Here is a 13,688-nt window from a genome sequence, read left to right as displayed (position 1 = left end):
AGAAATAGCCCCTCATCCCACACTGAAACTTGACTTGTGACCACAAAGCCAGGGACTGCTCCTTTTTCCAGAGCAGTCCCGCCAACCGGCTCTCCCACTCCCCTGGGTTGATCGGGGAGATGATCCCTGAGGTATGCAGCCTCAGCACTCCATGACATCACTACCAGTACCAGGAATTCATCCAGAGCATTGAGAGGTAGGCAGTAGTCCTCCCACAAAGCCCTATTTGCATTTCTCCAAAGGCACATGTCACAGGTTTTCTGAATTATTGTGGCTTCTGGCCAGTGCTGTGGCTCACACCTGTAATCCCAGCACTTTGAGAGGCCGAGGTGGGTGGATCACTTGAGGTCAGGAGTCTGAGACCAGCCTGACCAACACGGTGAAACCCCGTCTCAACTAAAAATACAAAAATTAGCTGGGCGTGGTGGCTCACGCCTGTAATCCCAGCCACTGGGGAGGCTGAAGCAGAAGAATTGCTTGAGCCCAGGAGACGGAGGTTGCAGTGAGCCGAGATCACACCACTGTACTCCAGCCTGGCCAACAGAGCGAGACTCTGTCTCAAAAAATAAATAAACATTATGGCTTCTATCTGTATTGTATCTCCCCTACAGAACTATGCACTCTTTGAGCAAAGAGATCACGTATTAATAATCCACATCCTCCATAAAGTCTGACATAAAGTAGGACCTCAATAATTGTTAAATGAATGAATATATGAATGAAAAAAATGAGTGTGTATATGACCATTCCCAGGCAGAACTGCCCATTTTTCTCTGCAAGAAGATGCGATTTGTCCTATTATTGAAGACATTCCTCCCGACCCTTAAGAGATTCCAAAGGCTAGTAACCTTCAGAGTCAAGAGAATCATTTTTCCTCGTCTCATCTAAATTTCTCTAGAAGCACCTTTGGTGCGTTTTCGTCTAATCTACCTCCCTGGCCACTGGGACTAAAACCCATTTCTTTGCAAGAAGACAGTTATTAATTCACCCTTTTAGCCTTTTCTTCAACAAATTTAATCCCAGGCCCTTTATTGTTCTCTCCCTGGGGTCCTATCATCCAGCTCTTTGCTCGTTCCACTGCTCCTTGGGCCTTCTGCCAAACTCTCAAAGGCCTCCTTCAGCTGTTGAGGCAGGAATGGGACATATTGTTCTTCACAGAGCCATGTACAAACACACAGATGCCTACGCACGCAGGACAAACACCTCTCTGCACCCATTATCCCCAATCCTTGGTAAACACATACTCACAGGCAGCCTCCACACAGTCACAGATTCATCTCCTCCCACCTGCACCGCACCCCACCCTCCGGTCCCCAGCCCTAGCCCTGCCAATTCTCACACACCTGAATGCACACTCACACGCATATGAATAGGCTGCAGAGAGCTATGCTTGTTACCCACAGGTGAGCCAAACTGGGTGGAGCATCTGAAACCTTCTTCCTTCTCCCCCTCTTCCTCCTCTTCTCTGCCTCCCTTCCCAGCTCTCCTTTCCATTGGCCACCATGGGCCAAGCCGACTTTCCCTCCACTTCCACGGTGATTTTCCACTTCCAGTCTGAAGGCAAGGAGCAAATGAATTGAAGCTGGCTCCTGCCTCTTCTCCTGCCCTCCTCCCATTCATTCTTTTTCCCCCAAATCCTCAAATCACCTTTCATTCATCCAGAGCATGCAATCTGCCCTCCAACCTCCTCTCCTCTGTCTGTAGGAAATGCAGCTTCTTGGGTGTTTATTTTTTGGAAGTGAATAATCCGGAAGCATTGGAAGTGGACAGATGAGCTGGGCTGTATCTCAGATCTGACGACAGGCTGGGTTGCTAGGCCCTTGGGCTGGCTGGGCGCTGTGTTGCCAAGCCAGGGGGCTGAGGAGCATGAGGGTGGTGTCATGCTCACTCATTCATTCAACAAATATTTATCCAGCACCTACAACATGCCAACCACTATTCTACATGAGCAAAACCAACAAAAGCCTGCCTTTGTGTAGTGTACATTCTATGGGTGGGGACAGAAAATAAATGAGTAAAATATATTGGGTGTCAGGTGGTGATAAAAGAAAGCAGGAATGGAGCATGGGGTCCAGGCCGAGAGTGAAGTGTGCAGTTGTAAATGAGGTGATCAGGGAAGATTATGTCTGAACAAAAACCTGAAGGAGATAAAGGAGCAAGTGAGGGTGGGACCTGGAAGGAGATTGTTCCAGGCGGCAGGAGCAGCCCTGCAAGTGCAGAGTGTTAGGAGACACCTCTGTAGGGAGTTGAACAATGAAAACACATAGACACAGAGAAGGGAACAACACACACCAGGGCCTGTGGTCAGGGAAGGGCTGCAGTGAGGGGAGGGAGAGCATCAGGACGAATAGTTAATGTATGCGGGGCTTAAAACCTAGGTAATGGGTTGATGGGTGCAGCAAACCACCATGGCACACGTGTACCTGTGTAACAAACCTGCATGTTCAGTACATGTATCCCAGAACTTAAAATAAAAAAAAAAAAAGAAAGAGAGAAAGAAAGAGTTGAACAATGAGAACACATGGACACAGGGAGGGAAAGATCACATACCGAGGCCTGTTGAGGGGGTTGGAGGCTGGGGGAGGGATAGCGTTAGGAGAAACACCTCATGTAAATGACGAGTTGGTGGGTGCAGCAAACCAACATGGCACATGTATACCTATGTAACAAACCTGCACGTTGTGCACAGGTACCCTAGAACTTAAAGTATAATAATAATAATAATAATAATAAAAGAAAGAAAAATGTAAGAAAAAAAAAAGAGAGAGAGACACCACTGTAGAGAGCCCCACAGAATAAGGTGTTAGGAGATGGCAAGAAAAGACAGAATCATACACAGGCTGGTGCCTGGTCTGGGCTCCAGGGCCCGAAGTGGGGTCAGAGATGAGAGAAGCCAAGTTAGGGATGAAATTGTAACCTCAGGTGAGACAAAATGCTAAAAAGCAGACAGACGAACAAGCTGGAAAATGTTGAGATGCCAGTGGAGGCCAGCTCCACAAGGAAGCAACTGACTCTACAGTTAGATGGATTAAGGGGACACTAAGATTCCTCACAAGGCTTGGGTGGTGGTGGGTGCAGCCAGAAGAAAGGTGAGCCCAATGACTGAGCACCTCTCAAATACAGTTGGTGTCACCCTTGAAAATAAGCTGTTCCAGGTAGTGGGGATAGGGTTACTCAAAAGCATCTTTGCCCGTGTTCAACAAGACAGTGGTGAAGGGCGTGAAACTGCTGGACATCAGCTCCCTCTCAGCCCAGGGTCCATACACAAATGTTCTACCTTTTATTCCCCACACTTCCATTTCCTGGCACTGTGTGCTAGCATTCCCCATGCAAGTTGCTTTCCGGTGCTCATCTAAACCTCAGGGCAACTTCATGAGGGAGGAATTATCATCTTCAGCTTACAGATGAGGAGCACCACCCTGCCACCCACCACCACCTCTGTCCCCTAGTCCCTTGACAGCTTCGCTTCTTGCTGAGCCTACAAGTGCACAGGCTCAGCCAGATTCGGAGCCGGGTTGATTGGATGCAAATCCCTGCTTCTCCCTTAATTGCTTTGTGTTCCTTGGCCCTTCTGAGACCAGTATCCTCATCTAAGGACAAAATGGGGAACACATTACAGTCATATCCACCTCCTGGGCGTTTGTGAGAATCTTCTAAAAGAAGGCAGTGGTTCTCAGTGCTGGCACTGTGACAAACAAAAGACATTTCTCAGAGTTGTGAGGCGTGTGGCCAATAATTTATAGCTATAAATAGTTAAACCAGGGAAGGTGGCAAACGGCTTGTTGTTTTAGTATAAATAGCGAATTCAATGTTTTCTCTGCAATGACATCACTCTCCCTCACTAACATTCCACAAAGCCTTCCTGAATGGGAGAGAAAGGATCTAATCCCCTGGGAATTTTGCCCATAGGCCGCAGCCTATCTTATCTGTGCCATAGCCTGTGGGAATGCAGCAAGCAAGCAAATAGTCTCTCCCGAGGTAGGAGAGGCTGGCAAGGCCTCTCTAGGTGGCAAGGCTAAGTGTGGTGTGGGGATAAGGCTGATAGCCATGGCTATGAAGCATTGGCATGGGGCCTGTCCTCCAGTGTGGGGATAAGGCTGATGGCCATGGCTATGAAGCATTGGCATGGGGCCTGTCCTCCAGTGTGGGGATAAGGCTGATGGCCATGGCTATGAAGCATTGGCATGGGGCCTGTCCTCCAGTGTGGGGATAAGGCTGATGGCCATGGCTATGAAGCATTGGCATGGGGCCTGTCCTCCAGTGTGGGGATAAGGCTGATGGCCATGGCTAGGAAGCATTGGCATGGGGCCTGTCCTCTAGTGGGCGCTTCTTGGAAGAGGGAGCCTCAGAGAAGCAGGGTAACAAAAGGGGAGAGAACAAAAGCTCTGGTTACAAACCTGTTTCCCTCAGGTACAGGGCTGTGGCTTTCTCCTCCTAGGGAGACAGATACCCTCAAGTAGAAAAGGGGAGGGGGCAAGGAAGGTCAGGCCCCTGGGTGAGGCTGATGGCGCTGGAACCTAATGTCAGACTGGCCTAGGGTCCCTCAAATTCCCCCTGGGGAGACACAGGGTCTGATTGGGAAGCCGTGGGGTAAAGGTAACACCTAGTGGTTAGAAACTATGGGTGGGGCTCCCAGCACTTTGGGAGGCTGCGGTGTTGGCAAGGCAGAGCCATGAGGTCAGGCAGATGGCTTGAGGTCAGGGGTTCAAGACCAGCCTGGCCAACATGGTGAAACCCCATCTCTATTAAAAATACAAAAGATAGCCAGGCACGGTGGCTCACACCTGTAAGCCCAGCACTTTGGGAGGCCGAGGCAGGTGGATCACCTGAGGTTGCGAGTTCAAGACCAGACTGACCAACATGGAGAAACCCCGTCTCTACTAAAAATATAAAAAATTAGCCAGGCGTGGTGGCACATGTCTGTAATCCCAGTTACTCAGGAGGCTGAGGCAGGAGAATCGCTTGAACCCAGGAGGCAGAGGTTGCAGTGAACTGAGATTGCGCCATTGCACTCCAGCCTGGGCAACAAGAGCGATCATGCCACTGCACTCCAGCCTGGGTGACAAAACCAGACTCTGTCTCAAAAAAAAAAAAAAAAAAAAAGAACGAAAAGAAAAGAAAAAAAGAAACTATGGGTAGAACACTCATGTCTCAGTCAAGGATAGGTGCTGGAGACAACCTGACCCAAAATTGATTATCATGGCCCAAGGCCACCCACCTAGAAAGGAAGTTCTGCTGCTAGTCTCTCCCGGGCACTTAGTTCACAGGTGCTTAGGATCAATCAACAAGGCTTCTTCCCTCCAGCCACCACCACCAACTCACTCCTGCTCATTCCCCAGCTTTCCACCTTTCCTCACCACTGCAACCCCCACCCTCAGCCCCTACATGGGTCTGGCACTCCAACACAGACCACCTCGCCCCAAGCCTGTCTGAGGGGCCTCTCACCTGGAGACAGCTTCACTTGCCAGGACTCATGGCTGTGCCAGCAGCCAGCCCCACCCTCCTAGTGACTGAGAAGCTGTTCCGGCTGTAGAGGGAGACCCAGCCAAAGGCAGCAGGCAGGATTACCCAATTCCATTGACTAGAAAGGGCCTTACCTCCTTGTGGACACTGCCTACGCAGTCTGCATTCAGCTGTGAGGTCCTGTCCCCTCTCAATTCCAACCTCCCCTCCCCTAAACCAAGTGAGAATGAGGATGGGGAGGAAACTGAAGACAGGGGTCAGCACTGCAACCCCATCTCTGCCCTCCTTCCTGCATCACTCACTGCCTTTTGCCCCGTATTCCTCCCTTCCCCACAGTGGCGCAGCGGCCCCAGACACAGCCAGAGTCCATTCAAAAATGACACATTCTTTATTTAAATCAACAAACTCATCTTCCTCAAGCCCCAGACCATGGGAGGCAGCCCTCCCTCTCCGTCCCCTCACCCCACCCCTTAGCCACAGTGAAGGGAATGGAAAATGAGAAGCCACGAGGGCCCCTGCCAGGGAAGGCTGCCCCAGATGTGTGGTGAGCACAGTCAGTGCAGCTGTGGCCGGGGCAGCAGCTGCCACAGACTCCTCCCTATAAATTAAGTTCCTGCAGCCACAGCTTTGGGAGAAGCATACTTGTAGAAGCAAGGCCAGTCCAGCATCAGATGGCAGAGGCAGCATCACTGACTCCCAGCCATGGAATGAATGGAGGGCACAGAGTTCAGAGACAGAACAGGCCAGGGGGAAAGAGGAGAGGCCTGGCAGTCAGGGACTAAGGGCCCTAAATTTTGGTCCCAGGGGAAAAGAGGAGGCCAGTTGGTCCAGTTTTGATGGGTACGGGGAAGGGAATGTATTAGTAAGCACAGGGGAGAGGCTGCCAACAGGCACCTCAGAGGTGACAGGACAGGCTGAACCCCCCACCCCGACAGAAGGGAGCTTGAGAGCTCTGGGGCTCTCTAGGAATGTCACTGCTAAAATATATATCTACATATATATTAACCATTCGTGGGAGGGCAGGGGCAAGGCCTGGGGTGGGATCAGAGGATCTGGCGTGGCATCCCGTAGCCAGTCATGCCTGCCTGAGATGCCCCGCGGTTGGTGCCCATCTGTAACCCGATCACGTTCTTGCCCTCTTGCAGCTGGTTGTCCGAAAAGTTCCGAGGATTCTCCTTGGATTTCCTGGGTGGTAAGGGAGTGGTGGTTAGAGGAGATCACAGGCTGCCCTAGTAAATCCCTTCCCTGGACAGAACACAGGCTTTGCTGTTGGCTCAACGGCTGGTGCCAGCTCTGCCCTCGAGAGCCATAAGCTCTCTGAAGCCACTTCCTCATGTTTCCAAAGGGACAGTCACTTGCCATCCCAGAGGGTGTTGTGAGGATTAAGTGAGATGAGGAATTTTCTGAAAGTGCTTTGTAAAGGGCCAGCTGCTACTGAGATTAGTTATTTCCCAGGGACAGGACTGGGCAGAAACGATGCACCTGCTGGACCCTGCGGCTGTCCCAGCAATACTTACTTAGGGAACCAATTGGGATCCCCAGAGAAGAGTCCATCATCCCGCGCTACTGCCAGCCCACCCAGATTCATCAGCGTCCGCTGCACACAGGCCATGTTCTTTCCTGGGAAGGAGAATGGGAATATGTCAGCCTCCACAGTGTTCCAGATGCCAGGATTCCACCTCTATTGCTAAGTCAGCAGGCCTGGCTTCCTAATTACTTTTACTCTTCATTTCCATACCCTTCTCCAATCCAGCCCCCAATATGACCAAGTGTTCCATGGAACACAAACACACCCCTCTTTCTCTTCAGGGAGCCAGAAAACAGTCCCTTCTCCCCGGTCAAGAGGGCCCAGCCCAATCTCTGGCCTCCTGGATGACAGGACCCAGCCCCTGGCCCTGTCCCACCTTCCCAGAGGTCCACAGTTTGGAAGATGTCGGTGGTGTTAATGCCATAGCGCTCAGCTGCTTGCAGGAACTGAGAGATCTGCTCCATCTGCTTGAAGGCCATGGTGGAGGCCTGGATCTTCTTTACTGGGGCCTGCCCCTCGGGGTACAGTGCATTAATGAGCTCACATAGCACCTGGATGAGGACAGCAGAGGTGGAAAGGTGAGAATATGCCTACCTACGGCAGCTTAGCGTGCACCACCCTCAGAACCACAGACAATGAACCAGAGAGTCTCGTGTCTTGCCTGAAGACAGCTTGGACTCTTTCACTAGAGTAAGCCTCACAGTCCTTCTTGCCAGCCTCCTGCCTCTGAGCCCAGCGTGAAAAGCCAGTGTTTAGTCTTTGCTTGCTAATACACCCTCCCACAGTTCTTTCCTTAGAGATATTTTCTTCCTCAGTGTCACCTCAGCCTTCCACTGCCTGAGAGACACATTCACCCTTACCCTCCACTCCACGGGAAGGGAGGAAAGCATGGGCCCTCTCACATCCTTGACAAAGATCTTCAGGCTGAGGAAGAGGCTGGGACACGTGTGCCCTCAGTCTTCCCCTCTTCAGGTTAAACAATCCCCAGTCCACTGGACCCAGTCCTGCTCTCCCTGTACTTCCAAGCCAGTGGGGCCCGGCTCTCACCGTGCCATCCTTGAGCCAGTTCTGGAAGTTCTCACGTCCAGGCTGGGGCCGGCCCACATCCTTTCGGCACTGGGTGGTGATCCACTGGATCAGGATCTGCTCCAGATCTGCATCATACTGTTTCTCAATCTTCTGCTGCACCTCCCGGCTCAGGCCATATGCAGGTCCCCTGTTAGCCATTCCAGTGCGTGGTGGTGGCTGCGGGGGAGCTAGAGAGAGGACACACCCAGGCCTTTGGTCAACACCTTGCAGCCTGGAGAGTGGGGAATTCAGGAATTCTGCCTGCAGGGATACACACCATTTCCCCCAGGGTGAGCCCCAAGGATGAGGCCCAGAACTGTTAACAAACGCAACCCTGCTCTTTATAGCCCTGGGAAAGAGAATGATTTGGGGAGAGGAGGAGGAATGTGGAACAGCTTGGGAAACTGGCTGGATCTACCCTCCCTCAACCTCTGGGTTTTCTTTGCCTTTTTTTTTTTTTTTTTAAACCATCTAGGTTGGTGCAAACCACTGGATTTTAACTGAGCACCTACTATTTGTGCTAGGGATTGTGAAAGAGATAGAAGCCCTTGGTCCTCAAGTGCCCACAGTGCCATCAGGGAGACACAGTGAGTACATATGAACAGGTAAAGATTGTACACAAATACTGAAGTGCACAGTTCAGATCACATGTTGTAGCAGCTAAAAGAAGCAGATGGGCAGAAGCAGCCTGGGAAGGCTTTCTGGAAGAGATAGGCCTGAATAGGTCCTTAGGGATTTCAGCAAGCAAAATGAATTTCCTACGAGAAACCAGACAATAAAAACAAATTCTACTTTCCCTTCTAGGAGCTATGATAGGCAGAATCATAGCCCCCCAAAAGTTGTCCATGTCGTAATTCCCAGAACCTGTGGATATGTTACCTTGTATGACATAAAGGGACTTCGTGGATGTGATTAAGATCTCGAGATGGAGAGATTCTCCTGATCATCCAAATGAGCCCAGTATAATCACAAGGGTCCTTACTAACTGAAAGTGGGAGACAGGTGAGTCAGAGTGGGAGAAGTAACAACAACAACAACAAAAAATGGAAGCAGAAGTTGGAGTCACACAGGGCCATGAACCAAGCGATGCAGGTGGCATCCAGAAGCCAGAAAAGGGAAGGAAATGGATTCGCCCCAAGACCCCCAGAAGGAACACAGCCCTGCCAACACCTGCATTTTAGCCAGTGAGACCCCTGTTGAAGTCTGTAGGACTGTAAGATGCTGTATTTGTGTTGCTTTAAATCACTAAGCTTGTAGCAATTTGTTACAGCAGAAATAGGAAACGAATACAGGAGCTCTGGGTGATATTTTTGGGGAAACCTGGGAAGAGAAGGCAAGACGGGGAAATACACAGGAGGGTTTCTTTAACTTCGTTGGAGGACCTTGATTAGCAAGAACTGGGTGGTTTCCCGACCAATGGCCTGAGTTGGCCAACCTCACTGTGGCAGTGTGTTCCCAACCAACACTCACCACCTGGGTCTGACACTCAGAGGCTGAGCAAGACCCGGGCATGCTACGGATGCCAAGGGGAGCCAAGAACCGAAAATGGTCCCCATTTTCTGTCCCACCCCCACCCTGGTTTGGCTTTTCTCTCTTCTCCAAAACAGAGCTAGCTGTCAGGCTGCTCAGGAAAGGGGACCCCCAGGGCAGGCATCTGTGTTCAAGGGAAGGAAAGAGAGCCATCCCTTCTAACCACATATGGCTCCAGGCCAGGTTGGCCTTCAGGGATGAAGTCACTCTGGCTCCCCCTCTCCCACACATCCAGGTTAAACAATCCCACCACTCCTGCTCAGTGGGCCTCAGGACTCTGCGAAATACAAGGGGACCAGCCTGCCTCAAACCTTCAACCCCTCTCAGCTGCAGAGGCTGTGTCTCAGGCCAGTCCCTCCCGTCCCGACTCCAACATGGCTGCTTATCAAGCTGCCCATTTCCGGCAGATCCTCCCCTAAATCAGTTATTTTTAAACCTCATTAAGAGCAACCCGCCCCCTCCACTTCCCCCAGCCCGAAAGCTGGGCCAGATAAATGTCAGTCTGGGCCTGGACCCACAGCACCAGGCACACACACTATCAGCTGGGGGAAGGCAGGAGGGGTGGAGTGGCTGAGTTCTGAGGAGAAAGCAAGACAAGCATTCCCGCCCTCCCCAGCGGCCACTCCGCCACAGAAACCTCTAACCTCTGATGCACAGGGGAATGGCTGGAAGACAGGTAGGAGGAGGAAGGGGCTAAGAGCTACTACCACCAGTAAGCCCCTTCTCCGCAGCCCAGTTCCAGACCCCTCCCCTGGAACCTCTCCCTGAGGCTCGGGGATCACCATGGCACAGGTAAAGAAAGGGCAGGAGAATGATTAACCTAGACGCTGGGGTTAAGAGCAGAGAGAATGGCCTGAAGCCAGACCCTTCCAGTGCCCCCCAACCCCCAAGGCAGGACAAACTTGGCCTCCCAGACCCACCACTGGGTGGAAAGTGGATGCTGAGGAACCCCCTCCACCGCCCAACTCTGGGGCCTGGACACAGCTGACAGGGTAGCAGCCTGCAGCTGCAGTGTATCTGCTCCACTCTGGGGCCATTGCCCTCAAGCTCTAAGGTGCCAGAGCCATAGGGTGGAGTCCTGAGAAGGGGCAGTTCCAACCAGGCCAGGCCTGGCCAGCAGCTGTTTCTCCTCCCCAACCCCACACGCAGGCAGGAGCTGATGGGCTGCGGCTGCTGGAGCTGGGAAGGCCCACCCTAGGGACACCCAGGGGACCTGCCCCTGCCCTCCCATAAAGAAAACAGTAAGCAAGTTGCCTACCAGGGTGAGAAGAGATATGCCCAGCTGGAAGACAGGTGTGGGGGACCCCCAGAGCTGGGGACCCCAAAGGAAGGTGATAGCTGAACAACCTGGGAGATAGGCTGGCAGCGAGCAACCTAAACCCTAGCGCTACTCCAGCTGTGAGAACAACGCTCACCCTCACCCTGGAGTTACATACAATAGGCGGGAAACGGGAGGGGCCACGCCAGGCACTCGGCCCCACCCAGACCCTAGGCTGGAAGCTTACCTCACCAAAGCCAAAGCCAAAGCCAAAGCCAAAGCCAGAGCCAAAGAAAAGGCGGACATGGGTGGGGGCGGGGAGGACTTCAGGGTTCTTGGCTAGGGTGTTTAACTAGGAAGACAAAGGGACTCTCCATCCACCGTGCAGATGGGACACAGGAGAACTTCCCAACTCAGATTTGGGGCAGGGGCTGTTCTCAAAGAGCAGCACAATGAGGGCACCAGCTGACAGAGCGAGGTGCCACAAGCAGCAGCAAGGATGGGGGGCGGCCCACAATTAAGGGAACCACCGTAGGGCAGCCCCTCACCACCGAGAGTCGGGAGCAGAAGAGAAAGCTGAGGCTACACAAACAGGAAGCTCCAAAGCTTGCGTGGGAGGAGGGGATGAGGTGGGGGCCGTTGCCATGGCTTCTGTATACCAAACAGTGTTGGAGGCTGGGTGGGGGCTCCCGGCAGAAACACCCTCTCAACACAGACTTTGAGGTGAGGAGGCTGTGAGCACGGGAGAAGTGGGATCGTCCCAGCAGTGCTCGGGTGTAACCAGGTGCAAGGGATTCCTCCAGGAGGCAGCTATAGTGGAGATGAACAGCATGTGGGGGGAAGATAGGAAATCACCCGTGTTGGGGTGAAGAAGCGGACTCAGGAAGTAGTCGTTCAGGAGAGGAAATTCCCTGGGAAGGGAAAGTGTTCTGAGCTAGAGAACCCACAGCTGAAAATTCTGAGGGAGAAGGGATGGAATGAAGAAAGGATTGGGGCCAATCCCGGGGTGGGGGGCAGGGGCAGAGGCCTTGGGGTGAGGGAGGGAGTTGCGGTTGGACAAAACCTATTTGTTGGTTCTGGAATGGTAGGGTCCTACTGGACCCGCCCTGCCTTGGCCTTCTCTGCAGTTTTAGGTCTGCCCCTTGCAGTAGGGAGGAGAAACTGGGAGGGGGCTGGAGATAGAGAGCTATCGCTGTCTGGTGCTTTGGAGTCAAAGAGAACACTGGGGGACCCCCGTCCCAGCCGCAGGTCTTCTACATCGGATCCCACACTCCATCCCCACTCCCACCCCGTTTCTCTCTGCCCCACAGATACCAACTGCTCACAGAACTCCCAAGATACCGGCTCCAGGTAGCCCCAAGAGGCCCAGGGCGCGGGGGTGGGGGGGAGGCGGCAGTCCACTTCCGGTCCTGCAGGTCCGGCCTCCCAGCCGCCGCCCCCCCACCCCCACGACCACACCCTGGGCCGTTAGAGCAGATGAGTCACCCACCGCCCTCCCGCCGTTGGGGTGACGCAGTGGTCTGGGCAGCCCGCCCGCCCGCCCGCGGCCACCACCGGGTTTCCCAGCAGCAGGGGGCACCCGGTGGGGGCAGCGGCGCTCGGGCTGGGGTAAAAGCAGCTACCACCACCCCCACAACCTCACACAGACAGGGCACCCCGGGGCGCAGTCAGGGCTGCAGCACCCAGACCCCCGAGGTCGGGGGACCGTCATAGAGATGACTGGAGCTTCACAGAAGGTCACTGTGCGACCCATGCGGAGTCCTCTAGCCCCAGCTCGTGACCTCGAGTCCCCAGAATAGCAAGCTAGCAGGAACAGGAATGAAAAGGGCGGCCTCGGGGACTCAGAGGGCACGCAGTGCCCACACGTGCTCCTGGAACCAGGAAGTGAAGGGTCGCGCGGGAAAGCCCAGGAGCACGAGCTGGCCCAGGGCCGGCGCCACGACCCGGGGTCACTCGGGGCCAGCCAGCTAATGTCCGACGCCCTTTTTTCCCCTCGCCCCAGTGAGGACTCGGCGATGGAGCCCGCGGGTGGAGCTCAGTCCCTGAGTCCGTGCTCCGGACGGACGGACGCCCTGTCTATGCATGGACTAACCTCGCCTGACCTCATCGTCCAACAATGTTGGGTCAGGGCTTGGGGACAGGATCTGACAGCACGGGGCGGGGTGAAGTAATCACCGGACCCTTGCCTGGTGCCAGCCCTTGATCCCCGCTGGAACAAGTCAAAAGCGCTGGCTTCTTGGTTTCTACAGACCACGCACATCCCCCCGACCCCCGTCCCTGCGACCTGCTCACCGTTCAAGCGGGCTGGGGAGCGGCGCACTCACTCAAGGCAAGGGCTGCAGCTGCAAGTGGTGCGCCCTGCCCAGCCGGGGGTTTTCAGGAGGGTCCCGCCTCAGACGGGGCGGACCCGGGGCGGGGCAAGGGCCAAGAAGGTTTAAAGGCACCGCAGCGTAGAAGGCTGGAGGACTGCTTGAGACAGAGGGACTGTTGACCAGAGCAAGGGTTAAAGGTTCGGGGAGTCTAGACCTACGAAGGCAGCTGCAGTGGTCTCCACCTTGAGAACCTCAGCCTCCACCGGGAGCCCGTAGACTTGTGCCGCAGTAGGAAACTTTCTGCCTAGAAAGTTAGCTGAAGACTGTGGGCGTGTTTATGTGGGAAGAAGCCTCCTAGTTTAGAGGCTGGCAAGGTAAATGGAGGCACAAGAAGGCCTTTCCCCGACCCCAGCTGACTAGTGTGTGACAGGACTGGGACTTGCAGGCCGGGACAGCACCCCCACGTGATCTTGCTCATCTCTTACTTCAAGCCTGGGCAGGGACTAACAGTGAGGTCACTCTTTGCCCA

At 53.8% G+C, this 13,688-nt stretch overlaps 1 protein-coding gene across 3 annotated transcripts; it reads right to left on the bottom strand.

Moving 5' to 3' along the window:
- Nucleotides 1-5,832: 5,832 nt before the first annotated feature.
- TAGLN2 (transgelin 2) lies at nucleotides 5,833-13,255 on the bottom strand. 3 transcript variants are annotated; one of them, XM_073008232.1, is made up of 6 exons: nucleotides 12,162-12,282; nucleotides 8,939-9,044; nucleotides 8,039-8,247; nucleotides 7,368-7,542; nucleotides 6,981-7,083; nucleotides 5,833-6,648 (listed from the first exon to the last, which is right to left on the bottom strand). In XM_073008232.1, exons 3-6 carry the CDS (start codon nucleotides 8,216-8,218, stop codon nucleotides 6,507-6,509), a joined length of 600 nt encoding a protein of 199 aa, XP_072864333.1. In that variant the 5' UTR covers nucleotides 8,219-8,247; nucleotides 8,939-9,044; nucleotides 12,162-12,282; the 3' UTR covers nucleotides 5,833-6,506. The 3 variants fall into 3 exon arrangements, with proteins under 3 accessions (XP_072864333.1, XP_007974741.3, XP_007974742.3); XM_007976550.3 differs by lacking the exons at nucleotides 8,939-9,044; nucleotides 12,162-12,282 and adding an exon at nucleotides 13,140-13,255; XM_007976551.3 differs by lacking the exons at nucleotides 8,939-9,044; nucleotides 12,162-12,282 and adding an exon at nucleotides 10,848-10,932.
- Between the last annotated feature and the right edge of the window lie 433 nt (nucleotides 13,256-13,688).

The sequence above is a fragment of the Chlorocebus sabaeus genome, chromosome 20, assembly GCF_047675955.1.
Source record: "Chlorocebus sabaeus isolate Y175 chromosome 20, mChlSab1.0.hap1, whole genome shotgun sequence".
NCBI classification, from domain to species: Eukaryota; Metazoa; Chordata; class Mammalia; order Primates; family Cercopithecidae; genus Chlorocebus; species Chlorocebus sabaeus.
This window is presented reverse-complemented; position numbering and strand designations above follow the sequence as displayed.